The sequence below is a fragment of the Cervus elaphus genome, chromosome 20 (assembly GCF_910594005.1).
Source record: "Cervus elaphus chromosome 20, mCerEla1.1, whole genome shotgun sequence".
In the NCBI taxonomy this organism is placed as follows: Eukaryota; Metazoa; Chordata; class Mammalia; order Artiodactyla; family Cervidae; genus Cervus; species Cervus elaphus.
In genome coordinates, this window is record NC_057834.1 from 130158052 (window position 1) to 130175847 (window position 17796).

Below are 17796 nucleotides of genomic sequence, written 5' to 3' on the forward strand. Positions count from 1 at the left end.
CAGCCACACTGACAAGCCAGACAGACCCACCATCTATCCCCTCACACAGTGGTGCCCACAGCCCCCTCCAAGATTTCCCCCTTAGACCCTCCACCCCCTTCCCCCAGTTCCCAGGGCCTGTCTCTCCCCTGTGACCTTGCCATCTGGGGAGGCAAATCCAGGCCTGGACTGAGGAAGGACTGGGAGGGCTTCATAACCAGTGAAAGGTTTTATTAAGAGAATGAGAAAGCAGTCTGAGAGTTGGGGGGGTACACTGACTGCAGGGTCAAGAGAAGCAGCCATGAGTACAGAATCTCAGCCACAACCTCAGCGTCCCTGACATCTTTCTTCCCTCCCGGCCCACCCATAGCCCTTTGAGCAAAAACACCCTCTCCCTCCTAGGGGAGCTGCACATCTTGGTGCATGAGCAGAAGACAGTGAAACAACAGTCCTCAGCTCACTGGGATAAATAAGTTGCACTGGACATTTTTAAACTTTAATGATAAATAAATAGGACAGACAGCAACAGGACTGAAGTGCAGCCTGGATTCAAGTTACCCAATTTGTGCTTTATCTTCTCTATTCCTTGAGGGCCCCTCCCGCCCACTTCTTTAGAAGAGTGGCAGAGATCCAAAGAACCCCCTGGGGCCTCCTGCCAGTGCCCCTTTTCTGGGGGTAGGAGACTGTAAGATGAAGCACACCAGCTCAGCAGCACCTCTGGTTTGTTCATTTCCCTCCTGGTCTCAGTAAAAACAGCAAGGCCTTGGCCTCTAGGGGCACCCATCACTGCCCAGGCACCCTAATGGGCAGCACTGGCCCCAAGAACCAGGCTTTTCCATGCCAACCTTCTCTTCAAGCCTGTCTCGGCAGTCAAGGGTCAGAAAATTGCACACAGGAGGCAAACACCTGGGTGCTTAACTTACCAACACAGCACAAGAGGCCACTTCCCCTTACTCCAACCCAGACCCCTAACTCACGGGTTTCTGGAGGAATGTCCTTTTTCTGGTCTGACTCCAGCCCCACCTTTGAATGCTTTCAAGCCCACCCCCAGGAGCAAAGACCTCATTTCAGATCTTGGGAGCCCCTTAGGGATGGGGGGGCAAGCGGTCACTTTCGATGTTTGGCATCCTTCTCTGACGCCTTGGCGTCACCATGCCCACTGCCCGCACTGCTTAGAAACATCTTGTCCAGCCCCTTGAGTGACTCCAGTAAGTAGTTCTGGAAGGCAGTGAGGGCAGCACAGATGGCAGGCCCGCCGAAACCATGGGTGATGAGGCTGAAGTGTGTCAGACAGCTCTGCACTCCGGGCTCCAGGATGAGCGCTGGGCGAGTGTTGCCCAGCGGTGAACGGTCCTGCGCCATCAAGTCTGCAAACTCCTTACAGATCTGCCTGGTTGGGGAAGGACGGTCAGAGGTTAGAGGACAGAGGTCTGAGTCCAGCTGGATATCATAGATATGACTGCTGACCCAACAGTCTACAAATGATGATCATACCCATGTTACAGAAAAGTAAATGAAGGTTCAGAGACGGTAACTGACTTGCTCAATATCACACAGCTAATAAACAGCACATGCCAATACCCTACGATTTCTTTTCCTGTGGATATTCTGCCCACATTCCAAGTCCAGCTCAACTCCTGCCTTATCCAGGAAACTTTCCTTGATTCTCTCTCCTACTCCCACCTGCACCCCAAACAGCCAATGCTTCAAGAGCTTTGTTTATGAAATTATTGGGGAACAATCCAGAATTTGGCTTAACTAACTGAAATAAAACCAAGCAGTGAATATGAATTGAGGCCTAGATTCTGTGCCAAGCACACTGTATCAGCTCACTTAATCTCACAACAAATCTGTATTGTTATCATCCCTGTCACATGGAAGAGGAAACTCATTAGTTTCTGACGATTGGATGACCTGTCCAAGTGACTAGGCTGGAAGCTGAATCCAACTCCATTCTGTAGCCACCATTCATTTCTCTATGCATCCTGTGTCCACCTCAGGCAGGAGAACCACTTGTGTCTTCCCTTTGCATCACCAAGGAACCCAGTCAGCATCTTAGACATGACTGGGACCCAGGAAGGGCTTGGTGAGTTAGCTGATTAATGAGTGAGGTGGGTCCTGCCCTAGATACGTTTCTCCAGCTCCAAGATGAAGTCTCAAATGCCCCATGAGGCATGGCAGTCCCATGAGTCATCGCAGTCCCGTGAGTCTGTGAGTCCCGTGAGTCCATTTCTGCCCAGCGCACTTGAGAGAACCGTGAAGAAGGGAGGATGCAGTTGTGATGTGAAGAACTGCCTTAGGTGGAAGGACTGAATGTCATTCTAAGTGGAAGAGCAAGCCCAAGAATGGGAGGGCAGGAGAGAGCAAGAGGGTCAGGTGGAGTGGGTGGAGTTCGTGCAGACCACATTGTGGGGGTCCTCAAAGGAGTCTGGATTTTACAGAACTGTGGTTTTCAAACTGCCCTGTGTCTGTCTCTTCTTGCAAGGGAACCCTTTCTAAAAACTAAATCTTATCAAACATCAGTTCATTACTCAGGCCCTGCAGCGTCCCAGCAGAACCTAGTTTGAAAATCAATGCAGTAACAGTGGGAGCCATTGAAGGCTCTTGGGTAGAGAGCAATGCAGGGCAGGAAGGCTGGGGGAACAGAGGGGCACTGGGGTAAATGTCCAGGAGTGAGACTGGGAGACCAGCGTTGACATGGCATGTGGGTGGGCTGAGGGAGGCATCCGTGAGACTTCTGGAGGGGTCAGGTGTGAAGGAAGGACAGAAAAGGGTCAACACAGGGGCCTGGCTGGGTGCCCTGATGGAGGTCAGAGGAGCAGAGGGGCTGACTGGCAAGGCTCAGGCATGGGAACAAGGCTAGAGACCCTCGGACCCATGATGGGACTGGGGCTGGTGGTGCCATGGGGGCATGGTACCCACACATGGGCTTCTGTGTGAGCCTGTCCTGACACTGTGTGTGTGACACAGAACTCAGATAGGCTCACACGTCCACGGGCGCCCTGTCACGTGCAGCATGAGCCTAGGTGTGCGCAGAGCCACACGCACCGTGTGTGCACTGCGGGACACGTGGTGTCCACTGGGCCCATGCTCGGTGCCCGTGTCTGTGTGCGGCACCCATGGGAGCCTGTGTGCGGCGCCCTCACTCACTTGGCAGCCAGCAGCATGCTCTTGCGGCCGTGCAGCTCCCCGGGGTCAGCATGCTGTCGGCCCAGGTACTCGGCAGCTGCCTTGGCTGGGAACTCGGTCTCACAGACGTAGCCAAAGTCTCGGGCCAGGTGGACGGCCTCTCCTGCGGGGAGGGGAGGCAGAGATGAGACGCCACCAGCCAGGCGTACCTCTGAGCCTGGAGCACAGCCTGGACCCTCCAGCCCCGGACCAGGGCTGTCCTCCACTCTTCTATGTATGTATCTCCTTCCGATTCCCCTCTCAGCTCTGGTCACAACCCCACTGCCCTCCCTTCTCGGAAGGTCTCTGAGCTCAGGGATGGGAGCTCTGTCCCAGAGCCTGAGCTCAAGATGATTGAGCTCAGAGTCGCCAACCTCCCGGGAGCGGACTCTAACCCCACCACATTCAAACACTGGCCACTCTTACACACACACACACACACACACACACGCACACGCACACACACACACACACACACTCTCTACTGCAACAGCACATGCACCTGTGTGCTGCACATACACGTAAAGACTGTACACATATTTCACACATATCCCTTATATATGGTGCACAGAGAATACACATATGACTAAACACACCCTCCTGCATCCAAGACAGTCACACACAGTCACACTGGGTGGCACGTGGCCCCTCGGGCCTCACCCTCTACTAGCGAAGTCAGCAGGGTCACGTTGGCGGCCTTGCGACGGCCAGCGGGCAGGTTGAGCCCAATCTTCTCCAGCCGCTCGCGCAGGCACCGGCCTCCATTCTTGGACTTGGCCCTGGACGTGCACAGAGAGACACACACGCTATGAAGAGAGAATCATGTGTTCTTAGTGAACCAACAGGGCCTTGCTGCCTCCACCAACCCTGCTGAGGCTTGGGTCTGGCCTTGGGGACACACCGGGGCCTCCACCTGCCCGATCCCAATCTCTTTCTAATCTCACTGGGTTTGCAGCCATGATGGGAAAGGGGGCCGTACACCCAGCTCCAGGAACCCCTCATTTCTCCCTAATCCTCCCAATAGCAAGGACAGCCCAAGGTGGGGCAGGATGGACCAGCATCTCAGGGTTCTTCCTCCCACCTGTGTACATCAACACAGCTACCCAGGGACATGCAGGCCCAGAGACAAACGGGAAACAGAGAGATAACTGGAGACATTGTTATACACACAGCTGCCCAGGGGCACACACATACACACACACAGGTGAAATGCACTGAGGGCCAGGAACAGAGACATGCACACCAATAGAGACAGACACAGAGTCTCAGAGATCCAGGACACAGAAACACATGTCCACACCAAGTCAGGAGCCCAGGGACATTTGCACAGATGCCCACGGACTCATACAAGCCACTCTGGGATGCTCAGAGACCAGGAATAAGGGGATATTCCCACACCTGCACAAATGGAGCCCCTGCCCAAGGGTGCACGCTCAGTCACTCAGTCGTGTCTGACTTTGCGACCCCCATGCACTGCAGCCCACCAGGCTCCTCTGTCTGTGGAGTTTTCCAGGTAAGAATACTGGAGTGGGTTGCTATTTCCTACTCCAGGGAATCTTTCTGACCCGGGGACTGAGTCCTCCTGCTTTGCAGGGGGACTCTTCACCACTGCACCACCTGGGAAACCCCAAAGGTAAGCATTTACTCACACAGACATACGGAGTGGAACATACTGTACCCACACATCCCACTGAAAGTAACACAGGAAACGCACACTCATGGAAACATATACTCCTGTCCACTCCCTACACCACATACACACACAAACACACATGCAAGCATGCACACAAACACTATCCTCAAATACATCAAAAGCCATAGTCCTGAAGCAGAAATACCTACCCAGGCACAAGGACATACCCAGAGAGAGACAGACCCAATTATGAAGATAAACCACGGACCCCACGCTCCCTGCCCAGAACACACACGTCAGAGAGGCCTACACTGACACAGGGAACGGGCCTTAAGTCCTGGGGATCCTTTTTCTGGGTGGGGTGAGGTTGAAAATGGCCCTGTCTCTTCCCCTAACCCAGCCTTGTCTATCATGCTCAAGGTGGGTGAGTCCTGCATCCCTTCTTGGTATCCAGGCTCTTCTCTACCCCTGACCTTCCAGCCTGCAGACCCATGGGAGCTGCCAAGGACGTAGGCCTGTCCAGAGAGCATGCATAATCCTCCTGGGAGACTGAGATGGAGATGACCCTGTGCCCTGGGGTGGGGCCGTCCCCTCTCCAAACCCCTGAGAAAGTCTGACAGGACCCCAGGTTTTAGCCTTGACCCTGGGCAGGGAGCTGTGGGCTGGCCTTCCTACCTGCGAAGGACACCACCCAGGAGAGAGGCATTGAGGCACTCAGGAGGTGAGAGTCGCCGCTGGACCTCCCCCACCGTCACCTTGTACTTGGACGTCGAGCTGAGCAGAGAGAGCCGGCCGGGCACGGAGCAGAAGACCTCACTGGGGTTCGTGATGCCGCCAACCAAGCTGTCTTTGGCCAGTGAGAGGGCCGAAAGGCTGCTGGCTTTGGAGAGGATGGGGACTGTGGAGCAGAAGCGAGAGCAAGGGAGAGAGACAACATTGAGCAGGGGCCACGGGGCACGGGCACCAGCCAGCTGGGATGCGAGCAGCTGCTGAGGCGCCAGCTGCGTGTTGGCACCGTGCTCACATGCTACGCGCACACACAGCTGCTTCTGCACGTCCCCGCACCTTCCAGAAGGAGCTTCCACTAACCCTGCTTTACAAGGGAAGAGACTGAAGCACCATGAGGTTAACGTGACTCACTCACGTTCACTCAGCCAGTGGGCGGTGGAAATGAAACTCAAAGTTCTCTGGCTCTGGAACCCCGACTGCCTTCATTGAGTCAGGCCGGTTCCCTGTTAAAAATCAAACAGCCTCAGCAGTCTTGGGAGTTTGGGCATGCGTGATCACAGAGGGTGTTGGAAATAAGGAAATGGAATGTGGGCTGGAGACTGGATTCCTGGGTCACTGCAGCAGGGCCCAGCCAGATCTATGCAATCACAAGGAGTCCCCGATTCTCTGCTCCCACTCACCTGTGATCCCCATGTCTCCCCCACCATCTCAGGTCAGTGAAAGGCCTGGGGGCTTTGGACTCCCCTGTCCCAGGGACAGGGAGGTTATGGCCGGCCCCATTAGGCCCCCAACCTTGGCCCTCTTCCCGCTAAGTCACTCTGGGATGCTCAAGGAGTCCAGGAATAAAGAGGCATCCCTTATTGTTCCCTCCCCCAATACTCTCTAATTTTGTACTAATATCTATGAAGGGCAGGGAAGGGAATCTGAGAAGTTTATTTTTTAACACGCATTTGGACACTCTTGGCTCTAAAAGAAAGTTCCTCCTGCAGTCTAACCTCCATTCTCCTGCTAAGCCTCAGGGGGAAGGGAGAATGACTGAGGCACTTGTTTCCCCTTGGGCTTTTCTTCTTTCGAGGAAGTGAGAGCCTTAGTAGAAAAGGCAGGCTTCTGTGCTTGGGGAGAGGAATCAAGTGGAGATCCTGAGACCAAGAGTCAATGAGCACTCACTATACTATATACTCTGTGCTTCTACTGATAACCTCACTGAATCCTCAGAACGAGAGGTTACGTTTATTATCCCCATCTTACAGATGAGAGACTGAAGCCCAGAGAGGTAAAATAATGTGTCTGAAATCATGTAGCTGATAGACTTAGTACCAGTAGTAAGCCCTGGACTGTGGTCTCAAAGGTGGCACTTGGCCCTCCAGTCATCTGGCAAAATGTTCGCTGAGCACCGGTGTGCGGGAAACTGTGCTAAGCCTCGGGAAGGCAGAGGTAAGCAAGGCTGGCCCAGTGCCTGGCCTGGCAGAGCCCCTCCAGCTTTCCCCTCTCTGAATGTGCATTGAAACCCTCCCTGCCTTCGCCCAGCCAGAAACCTCAATGAGGCCCTCCACACCGCCCTCTGCCACCCCATCCCACCCATCAGCTAGGGCTTTCTTTTCTCCATGTGCCTGGATGCAGCCACAGGTATAGAGGGACACTCATTCACTTCCCACCTGAATTTCTGCACAGCCCCTGCTCCGGAGGGATCGTTCTGAAACATCCATCACTCCCCAGCCTAGAACTCATCAGTGCCTGAGAATCAAATTCTAGCTCCATAGCTGAGCAGAATGATGCTGCCTACCCTCCACTGAGTGCCAACCATATGCCAAGGGCTTCACATTAACAGGTCTGTGGAGTAGATGGTATTTTCTATCCCCATTTCAAGATAAAGAGACTAAAAGTTCAAAGTATAAATAGTTAAGCTGGCTCAGCAATAAGAAGCAGAGATGGGTCCTGACCTCTGATGATGACCGTGACTGTCAGAGTGCCCTTCTTGGGACTTCCTTGGTGGTCCAGTGGTTAAGAATCTGCCTGCCAATGCAGGGGGCATGGGTCCATCCCTGGTCAGGAAACTAAGATCCCACATGCTGCACAGTGTGGCCAAATTTTCTTTAAAAAGTAGGACCTAGCTTGTGGTCCAGCCCTCCCTACCTGTCTTGCTTGGTCTTCCATCTGCCCTTTAGGCTCTTGACCACACTGTCCAAGACCAGTACACTCTGAGCCACATACATAGATTTATATTTTCCAGAAGCCCCATTTTTAAAAAGTGAGAAACACATTAAGGCTAATTTTAATATATTTTACTTACCTCAATAAATAAAAATATTATCACTGAGTCATATAATCAATATTTCGAAAATTATGAATGAGATATTTTACATTATTTTCTTGTACTTGGTCTTCAAAACTCAACACATATTTTATACTTACAACCCATCTTAATTTGGACTAGCCACACTTCAAGTGCTCTATAGCCACATGTGGCTGGTGGATCCCACAGTTGTAGACGTCAAAGCGGGGAGTGCAGCATAATATAATATAAGTAAGTGAGTGAGATATGGGAGAGTGTTACCGTGTAGGACACACCAACATTGCCAGAACTCTTAATTTGTCCAGGTTTTTGGTTTGTTTTGTTTTTGCTGGTAAGACCAGAATTTGAGGTTTCTAGGTGATATCTCTGGATTTTTTTTTTTTTCACTGCACTGTGCGGTTTATGGGAACTCAGTACCCTGACCAGGGGTCGAACACACACCTCATGCGATGGAAATATGGAATCCTAACCTCTGGACCGTATGGGAATTCCCTGGATTTTTAAAACATTGGCAACTGATTCAAAAGTTTAGGGACATCCTTGGTGGTCCAGTGGCTAAGAACTAGATTCCATGTACAATCTCATATGCTGCAACAAAGATCTAAGATTTCATGTCCCACAACTAAGACTCACCACAGTCAAATAAAAACTTAATTAAAAAAAATTCATAGAAACGCACATTTAAAAAGGGTGAACTGTACTATATGTAAATTATACCTCAAGATTAACTTAAAAAAATAAAACTATGAATTAATAAATTAACAAGAAGGGCAAGGAGACTGTCCGGTCGCCCGTGACTCCTAGGCAGAGGGAATGGTCAGAAGAATAGAAAGTTCTTCTCTCCCCCAGCAGCCTCCTCCATCCATCTGGAGACCTCTGAGGCCAGCCTCTGTACCAGAAGAGAAAAGAGACCAAAGCTGGGTAAAGCCGTTTGTGCATGTGCAAACAGGGACATATATGAGCACACGTGTCACACAAATGTCTATACATAAAAACTACACGCCCTGCCATAGAGCAATGAGGGTGAACCTGTGCGTGCGTACACTTAACAACAGTGAGCCCCAGCTCTATACACACAGGCTCTGCCCTCCTCCAGTGTTGTAGGAATGCAGCAGTGTACATAAGGATATCTGCAAGTGCTTTTGCTACTGTTGATATATTTAAACACAGAGTATATGCCAGATTTATGCAGGCATAGGTGCAGCTAGTGTAGTGCAAGACAGGTGAAGTGTTTCTGTATATGAATTAGGGACTTTGCTGCTTCCCCCCACTTGTCTGTATCTTTCCCCTCAGAGCTTCTTCCTTCAAAAGTGATGGGTGTGAAGCCAGGGTTAGGCAGGGAAGCGGGTGGCCTGGGGAAAGAGCAGTCACAAAGGTGGGAATTAACTAGCACAGATTGCAAGGCAGGGACACTGGCATCTGTCTCCCACACCACAGTGAGTCCTGAAGCTGAAGTGGTCCACTCATGGTGTCCCCCGGTCATGCACGCAGAAGCATGCACACACATGTGCACATGCCTACAGACAAGACTCACACACACCCCTCAAGTCTACACACTTTCCACAGGTGGGAGATACGTTCTGACCACTGGTTCTGGGCTGTGTGCCATGGATGCTCAGAAAGCTGGTTAAAACTGCAATTCTTTCTAGAATAAAATAAAGGCTTTTCTCCTTTGCCCTGACCCTGGATTGGGCAAAGAGTTCCTCATACAACACCAAAACATGATCCATAAAAGAAAATCATGAAACTAGATTTCATCAAAATAAAAGACTTTAGTATGTGAAAAGACACTATTAAGAAAATGAGGGGCTTCCCTGGTGGTCCTGAGGTTGGGAATCTGCCTTGCAACGCAGGGGATATGGGTTCGATTCCTGGTTGGGGAACCAGGATCCCCCATGCGGCAGCCCAACCATGCACCACAAGTGAACTTACGTGCCACAGCTAGAGTCCATGTGCCACAACAAAAGACCCCGCATGACCCAGTGAAGACCCCATGTGATGCAACTGAGACCCCCACGCAGCCAAGTAAATAAATAAAAGCAAGAGTCTCTTTTAAAAAATGAATGAAATACTCTTGAATAAGACATCTGCAAATCCTATATCTTATCAAGGATGTGGATCCAGAATATATGAATTCTTATAATTCAATAGTAAGATAAATAACCCAATTACAGAATATTCAAAGCATGTGAATAGATGTTTCACTAAAAATGAGATATGAGTGGCTAGTAAGCATATGAGAAAGAGCTCAACATCACTAGTGATTAAAGAAATGCAAATTAAAAGTATACTGAGATACTCACCAGGAAGGCTATAATCAAACAGACAGACATATCAAGTGCAGATGACAATGTGAAGAAACTGGAATCCTCATATCTATTTGGTAGGAATGTAAAATAGTACAGCTGCTTTAGAAAACAGCTTAGGAGTTTCTTTAAAAAATTAAAGACAAACTCATAAAAATCCAGCAATTCCACTCCTAGGAATTCAAAAGCAGTGAAAATATGTCCACACAAAGATGCATTGTGAATGATCACAGCAGCATTATTCATGCTAGCCAAAAAGTGGAAACAAACCCAGAATCCATCAACTGATGAATGAATGAACAAAATGTGTTACATCCATACAATGGAGTATTACTAAGCAATAAAAAAGGGACAACCTACTGATAAAATCTACAACACAGATGAACCTCAAAAATAAGTACAAGAAGCTAGAGGCAAAAGTTGGCATATTTATATATATGTTTCACTTATATAACATTGTCCAGTATATGCAAACATATAGACAGAAAGCAGATCAATGGTTGCCTAAAGCCTGGAGTGGGAATTAATTACAAACAAGAATAGAGGATTTGTGGGGGGAGGGTGTTGGAAACGTCTTAAAACAGACTGTGGTAATGATTACACAACTCTGTAAGTGTACTAAAAATCTTCAAATTGTACTCTTCCAATGGGTGAATTTCAGGTATGTAAATTTTACTTCAATCAATCAGTTTTTTAAAAAATGAAGTCCCAGGGCCATATTTCCAGGGATTCTCATTCAGTAGATGTGAGACGGTGCCCAGGAAACCTTCATTTTCTTAAGCAAGCATCCACTGGGGATTTGATGCATGTGGTTCCTTAGACCACACTTAGGGTACCACCAACCCAAGGCCTGTGGGGAGAGGAACAGCAGGAGAAAAGCAGACAGGAGGGGTCCTGACCCTCCTCCCAGCCCACTTGAGTTCCCTCACCTTCCCCAGTGGGACCTGCTGGTTAAGCTTCCATCTCACCAACTGCTAGAGGGTTTCTTTTTTTAATTTTTAATTTCTTGGCTGATAAAATCATGTGGCTTGTGTGATCTTAGCTCCCCGACCAGGGATCAAACTCACGCCTTCTGCATTGGGAGCTCAAAGTCTTAACCACTGGATCACCAGGAAAGTTCCTAGAGGGTTTCTTTTATTTCAAATTTTAATTTCTTTTAATTGAGATACAGTTGATGTACAATATTACATAATATGCACGGGTACAACATAACAATTCACAATTTTAAAGATATATTCTATTGATAGTTATGATAAAATAATGGCTATGTTCCCTGTGTTGTCTTGTCCTTGTAGCTTATTTTGTATCTAGTAAGTTTGTACCTCTTGATCCCCATGCCTGTCTTTCTCTTCTCCCTTTCTTTTCAATATAACTCCTACCCTTCACTGCCCTGTGTGTGCCATGCTGCCCTCAGGCAGAGTCCACAGTCCATTTGCATTGGTTTTATAGTCTCCTGCTGGGGCTGACGGTAGCCTGGGAGGCAAGTGAGGCAGGGTTGTAGAAGCGAGAGTCAGATTCCGTCTTTGTGTAAAATTCTGGCATCCTGTGTGTGGATATATGTTGCATTTAAAAATTAGAAAAATATTGCACTAAGATACATTATTTATCTTGATTACTGAGCTCCCAATCCTGCTTCAAGTGAGTTCCTCACTTACTTCACCCCAATCCTGGCCCTCCTTTGAAGCCCAGAAACTCCCCATTCCCCTTTTCCTTCCCCAGAGCCAGGGAGAGCAGAGGAAAGGGTGACTGTTCACATCAGCCCCTGTCCTGGGAGTGGACAACAGAGCCCAGCAAGGGATTTCCACAACTACTCACTCTCCTTGGAGGGAAGGAGGAACATCTCAGTTCTCACCCCCAAACCACTCCCCTCCAGCTGTGACTGTGTAGTCAGAAACCCACAGAGATGTTTAACCTTTTTAAACCTGTTGGCCTTTCCAAAGAGAGGGCATATGCACATGCCATGCCCGGTGGGGTGAATGTAGCTCGGCCATTTGTACACTACCTCTCCGAATGCACTCAGACTTCAAACCCTGTCACTCATTCATTCAACAAACCTCCAGAACACCTACTGAGCCTCATGCTAATGTTTCAACTTCAGGCGCTCACCGCTTGTCTTTTGAGCTGCCACTACGACCTGTACAAATCGGCTCACTGCCGGTATTCCTGGCCCTGTCTGTCTGGCCAGTTCCGCCCACTTTCTGTGCCCCTAGGACAGGTCGCAAAACTGAAAGTGACAAATGTGGGTAGAAATTGAGGGCTCCCTGCTTCCCTTCGGCTCAGACTCGCCCCGTGTGCCATCGCTGCCGCAGAGCTGCCCTGGCTGCAAAGGGCTGCCGACCTGTAGGGGTGCGGTGGGCCGGGGCCTTGCCGCCCCTCCCCTGCCTGGCCTCCCCGGCCTCGCGGTCAAAGTGGAGGCCAGGCCTCCTCCAAGCAGGAAGGCTGTTTCTGGGGAAAGGCTGGGGCTGCCTCCCTTTCACATCCAGGACCCCAGCCGCCCCTGACACAGCTGCCCCTACCGCCAGGGCCAGGAGGAGCTGGAGGAATGCAGTTAGCCAAGAATGAGTTTCTATAATTCCAGGGCTTTCCATAATTCTGTAACTCCAGGACTTTCTATAAATCCAGGAGTGGGACGGTCCTCTATAGCCCCTGGCAGATGCCAGAGGACTTCAGGACGGAACCGGGGCTCCCCAAGTCTTCGGAAAGACCCGAGGGCGAAGAAGGAAGCTAACCAACCGCGCCCACGTGCCTCGCGGCGTGGCCGGAGTCCCGCAGTGGCTGCGGCGGGCGCAAACAACAATCACCCGCTGTGTGGGGCGTGGAGGCTCCAGGACGCAGGGCTTCAACTGGGCCACCTGCTTGGCCACGGCTAGGTCGCCCGTGCGAGCGCGCTCCGAGGCCTGACCTTCGCAGATGGGCTCTGCCTGCCTAGTTGCAGAGCTGCAAAGTGCCGCACGAACTCCGTCTCCTCCCCAAAGGCTAGCCGCGCCGGCCGCCAGCCAAAGGCCAAGTTCGCCGCTTGGGAACCAGCTTCTTCCTTCCTTTGTGAGATCCAGCTCTCGCCCCTCCCCGTTTGCGGCACTGCCCTGGGCTGTGACTCTCCGCCCAGGTTGGGGCTCCCAGCGTGCAGTCCCTAACTCAGGTCGCCGGGCCACCCACGGGCTGACACTGCAGTCGGGCCGGTGTGCGCGCCCGCCACGGCGACATCCCGCACAGCACGGGCGCCCACGTCCATCCCGCACCCGCCGGAGTCAGCGCGCAGCACTCGTGAATCCTGGCCCCACTCCCTGTGTTCTTGGGGCTGCTCTGGGGGATCCTCGCGCACCCCCAGGACCCAGTATTTATGGAAGTTTGGGGCTGGGAGTTTTAGGCAGTTTTAGTTCCTCTTTGTAGCCAGTCTCTTGTCCTGGCTCTGACCAGGGGATTGGGGTTTAAGGTACTCAGAGGCCCAGCTGGTTTTTCTACCTTTCCCCAAAGCAGAAATCCCCAGGTTCCTTGGGCTTCCCAGGTGGCGCTAGTGGTAAAGAACCCGCCTGCCAATGCAGAAGATGTAAGAGACATGGGTTTGATCCCTGGGTTGGGAAGATCCCCTGGAGAAGGGAATGGCTATCCACTCCAGTATTCTTGCCTGGAGAATCCCATGGATAGAGGAGCATGGTGGGCTAGTCCACAGGGTTGCAAAGAGTTGGACACGACTGAGTGACTTGGCATGCACATCTCCCCCAGGGTCAGTGAGTCCAGGCCCCCCTAACCCACCGAGTCCCGGCAGGAGTCGGGAACTGGGGACTGAGACCGTGGAGACCATCTCCAGGGGGACGCAGCCCCGCAGCGGTCTCTGGTCACTGGAGACGAGTTCTTCCTTCCGTCGGTTTTGGAAAAATTCACTAAAGCAAGGCAGTGGCCGCTAGCAAAGAGCTGGCTCTGACCACACACCTCTGCTGGGACTCCAGGCAGCCTCCCCAAACCCCTGGCTCCAGGTAACACAGCCCCAGTACCTGGTGCCCCCTTCCCCCAAGTTCTGGGTGGGCTATCCCCTCATCTTTCCCCACACATACTCCAGGTGGTCCAGCTAACTCCCAGCCCCAAGTCTTGGAAATTCAAGTCCCATCCCGTGCCCTGTCCCTCCCCGCCCCACAGGCTCTCTGGGAGGGCAGACTGAGCCCAGGCTTGAATTCACTGGTTTGAAAAACAAGTTGTGCCTGCCCTGGGCTCTGTGGGCTTGTCTGTGCCTCCATATTCCTCTCTTCACTGCCCCCTCCCCAAATTCAAGGAGCCTGCTAGATGCCTGGGATTCCCGAGTCTCTGTCTTTCTCACCTTTCTCTGTCACTGTCAGAAGTCACAGGTCCCAAGATCCAGTGAAGGGCAGATCTCAAACCCCTGGCTTTTACTAGGGCAGAGAGACACAAACACCCCGAAAATAAACAGGGAGCAACTCTCCACACTTAGAGATCCTCAGTGCCAAAAAACAAGTTCCTGGACACAACAGGGACCCTGACCCCCCAAAGCATGGGAATTACACCAACATGACGGACACACATTACACACTCAACAGCCAAAGACACCAAGAAATACCAGAAAGACACCTAGGAAAGGAATATTTTAGACATGTACAGGACTGCAAACTCACATGGATACCAACACCAGGCCCTGACCCTCCTGCACACGGCCTGACACAATATTCACAGACCAGCTCCCTCATCCTGAACACTGAAAGAGGCTCCCCAGTGGAGAAAAAATTCCCTAGGGAAACCACAAGACTCCGGAGGCCCTGCTGGAAAGGGAGCGGCAGAAAGAACCTGGCAGGCTAGGAAATGGTAAGGCTCCCTAAAGTGGAAATCATTTAAGGACGTCCATGGGAATAGCACCCCTATTACCACCTCTTAGGAAACAGGGAAGTGGTTTAACTTGTTCTGCAAATTAACTCCGGATCTAAAAGAGTGCCCTCCTCCTTAGTAGGGAGAGGCCAGGTCCTGCACAGGCCTGGCCGCCAGGGTGGCTAAGTGAGCGTGGTCGGGTTTCCGGGGCACCCTGGCTGGCAGGCTCTGGGGCCAAGTCACCAACCAAGCCCAGCTGCCCGGGCTTGCAGCCTCCGCAGCCCCTCTACTGGGCCGGAAAGAGTGACCGGTGGCCACCGAGCTCGGCGATGCACAGGAGGGACGCGCTGTAGGGAAGACGTTGGGTCTGTGTGCCAGGGCTTGCATCATCTCGCCCAGTTCTGCCCTGGCAGATGCACGCCATTCTTCCTTACCTTTCTTGATCACCGACTGGTCCAGGAGGCTCATTCCCGGCTCGTCCATGGCCTGCAAATAGGACAGGGTAGTGGTAAGGGCGCTCGTAGACTCTAGTCTCTTGTCGCTTCCCAAGCCCCTGCAGTCCCCGCTCCTCGCACTGTCTGCTCCGCCCAACGCGCACCACCCGTCGCCTGCGGCGGCCTCGGGCGGGACCAGGATTCACCCGCGCTCCAGCTTTTGCGGCCGAGTTGGAGGCCTGGGAACCTCGCCGTGGAGTTCAAAGAGAGAATTTTGAACCTCAGGCAATTCCTCCGCCTCTCTTCGCTCCAGGCCCAGGCTGCCCCAGTAGACCAGGAGTGGGCATAGATGCCCTGCATTGCCCCGCGGAGAGGGACAGAGTGGTTCAGCCCCTGTCCATTTACTCGGCGAAGGGTCGCCGCCACCCAGACCCCAGGCTCACGGACTCAGAGCCCGGCCGCCTGAAAGGCCAGGCAGCATCCAACTCAGGACGTGGGGCGCGTCCTCGGTAGGCTGGGAGAAAAGTCAGGCGGGTTCCTGCATTGGCCGCTCTTTGCCGCCCGCCAGATCCTAAGTCACCGCAGCGGATGCTGGCCCATCCAGGACCGTTCGGGCCTCACCTGCAGGTCCTCCAGGCCCGGCGGGGCCGCCAGCCCGGGGAGGCCGAGGGGCGCGTCGGCCAGGCCGTGCGCGCCCTCGGTCAGGCCTTGCAGGAGCCGCGGCACAGCAGCGGCGGCGTAGTCGCGGCGCGGGTCGAGGCCCAGGGCGCGGGCGGGCTGCGCCAGCAGGCCCGGCGGCTCGTCGTGGGCGCGGGCGGCGGCGCGGGGCGCGGCCCAGGCGGCCTGCGGAGGCTGCGGCTGCGCCAGGGGAGCCAGGCCGCCGTACGGGTCCCCGGCCAGGTGGGGAAAGGCGGCGGCGGCGTCGGGCGCCTGGCCGTAGGGCAGCGGCGGCTGCGGGTAGGGCGGCGGGAAGTAAGGCGGCTGGAAGTCGGCGGCGGTGGGCGTGTGGCACAGCGGCGGCGCCGGCCCGTAGGCCGCCTGGGGCAGCGAGGACAGGCGGGCTCCGCCCGCCCCTGCGCCCAGCCCGTCGGGGCGCTCCTGGGGAAGGAAAGGGGCGCGTCAGGCGATCCAGCGGCAGCTGAAAGGACCCTCCTCAGCTCCCGAGGGGCCGGCTGCCGTCCTGCCCGCTCCCGGGGCCCGAGGTCTATCTCTGAACGACCCGTGGGCGCGGGAACCTTGGGCTGGGGACAGCGATGTCGCGTGCGCACGGTTCTCCGCGGGCGCAGTCGCTGTGGTCCCCTCCCTCCGAGATTTCGCTGGGGTAGGAGGCTCGGAACGGAAGGTCCAGCACCCAGGCTGCCTGATCCCCGGCCGGGCACGCCCCCTGCCCGAGACCACTCACCATGGCGGAGTAAGCGTGCACCAGCATGGGTCGGGCAGCGCGGGGCGCGAGGCGTGGCGGCTGCGGCGCCTTCGCCCGACGGCGAGCGCGGCGGGAAGAGGTGCGCGGAGCCTGCAGGACCCCCGGGCGGTCACTGCGCGGTGGCGGGGTGCAACCCAGCCCGGAGCCCGCCAGTATCTGGTCCTCAGCAGTGGGTGTCCCCGGGCGGGTCCATGAGGGCGGGATGTGGGTCGGACGGGCGCTGATCGCACTTGGAAAAGTCGGTCAATGGGTGCCCAGCGCCCGCCCTTCTTCCTCTGAAGGCAGCTTGCTCCATGCACACCAGTTATAGTGGCGGGGGCGCGCGGGGCCTCCGGGGGCGCGCATTAAAGAGACAACGCTAGGGCCGCTTTCTCCCCGCTCCCCAGTGACTGCTCAAGAGGAGGCGTGGCTTTGGCGCGACCCCCTGGAGAGGACAGGGTCGTGGTTCCAATCCACGCCGGTCTGAGAGCCTTCTAGGCTCAAAGCTCCCAGCTACCTTGAAACAGAGAAGAATTCGAGGTTGGGACACAAGGGCCTTAGTTTGCTTTGGCTCGGCCCCATCTTTGCCTTTGGAGCAAAGCACTGCCCTTCCTCGGCCTTAGCTTGCTAGTCTGTAAGATGGGTATCAGTCCTTTCTCTAACCACCTCACCCCATTATGGGTGAGGTGGGCAGTCCTGAAAGTGGAAGAGGTTTGTGAGCTGAAGACTCAAGCCCACTGGCTCCTGTGAAACATGTGTCAGTGCATGGGTGTTTGTGTGTGTGTGTGTGTGTGTGTGTGTGTGTGAGTTGGGGACCATCACAGCCTCTCTGCATGTTTCTGGATAAAAGCCCCTCTGAGGGTGCTTACTTCACTCAGGCTTCCCCCAGCTGGTAACTCCCAATACCTAGCCAGGGTCTGAGGAAGTTGGAGACACAAACTAACTGCAGAGTTGCCTGGCCCTGGGATTGGGCGTGAGTTCAGTCTGAGTAGGGCTCGGGGTATTTCTGACGCCTTGAGGTCCTGGGCTGATGGAGCGTG

General features: G+C 53.6%; 1 protein-coding gene across 1 annotated transcript; it reads right to left on the reverse strand.

Moving 5' to 3' along the window:
* Window positions 1-357: 357 nt before the first annotated feature.
* Window positions 358-17054, reverse strand: TFAP2E (transcription factor AP-2 epsilon). Its single transcript, XM_043877210.1, has 7 exons — window positions 16757-17054; window positions 15976-16452; window positions 15355-15406; window positions 5456-5678; window positions 3808-3926; window positions 3130-3271; window positions 358-1369 (listed from the first exon to the last, which is right to left on the reverse strand). The coding sequence occupies exons 1-7, from the start codon at window positions 16781-16783 to the stop codon at window positions 1087-1089; spliced, it is 1323 nt and encodes a 440-aa protein (XP_043733145.1). The 5' UTR covers window positions 16784-17054; the 3' UTR covers window positions 358-1086.
* Window positions 17055-17796: the final 742 nt, after the last annotated feature.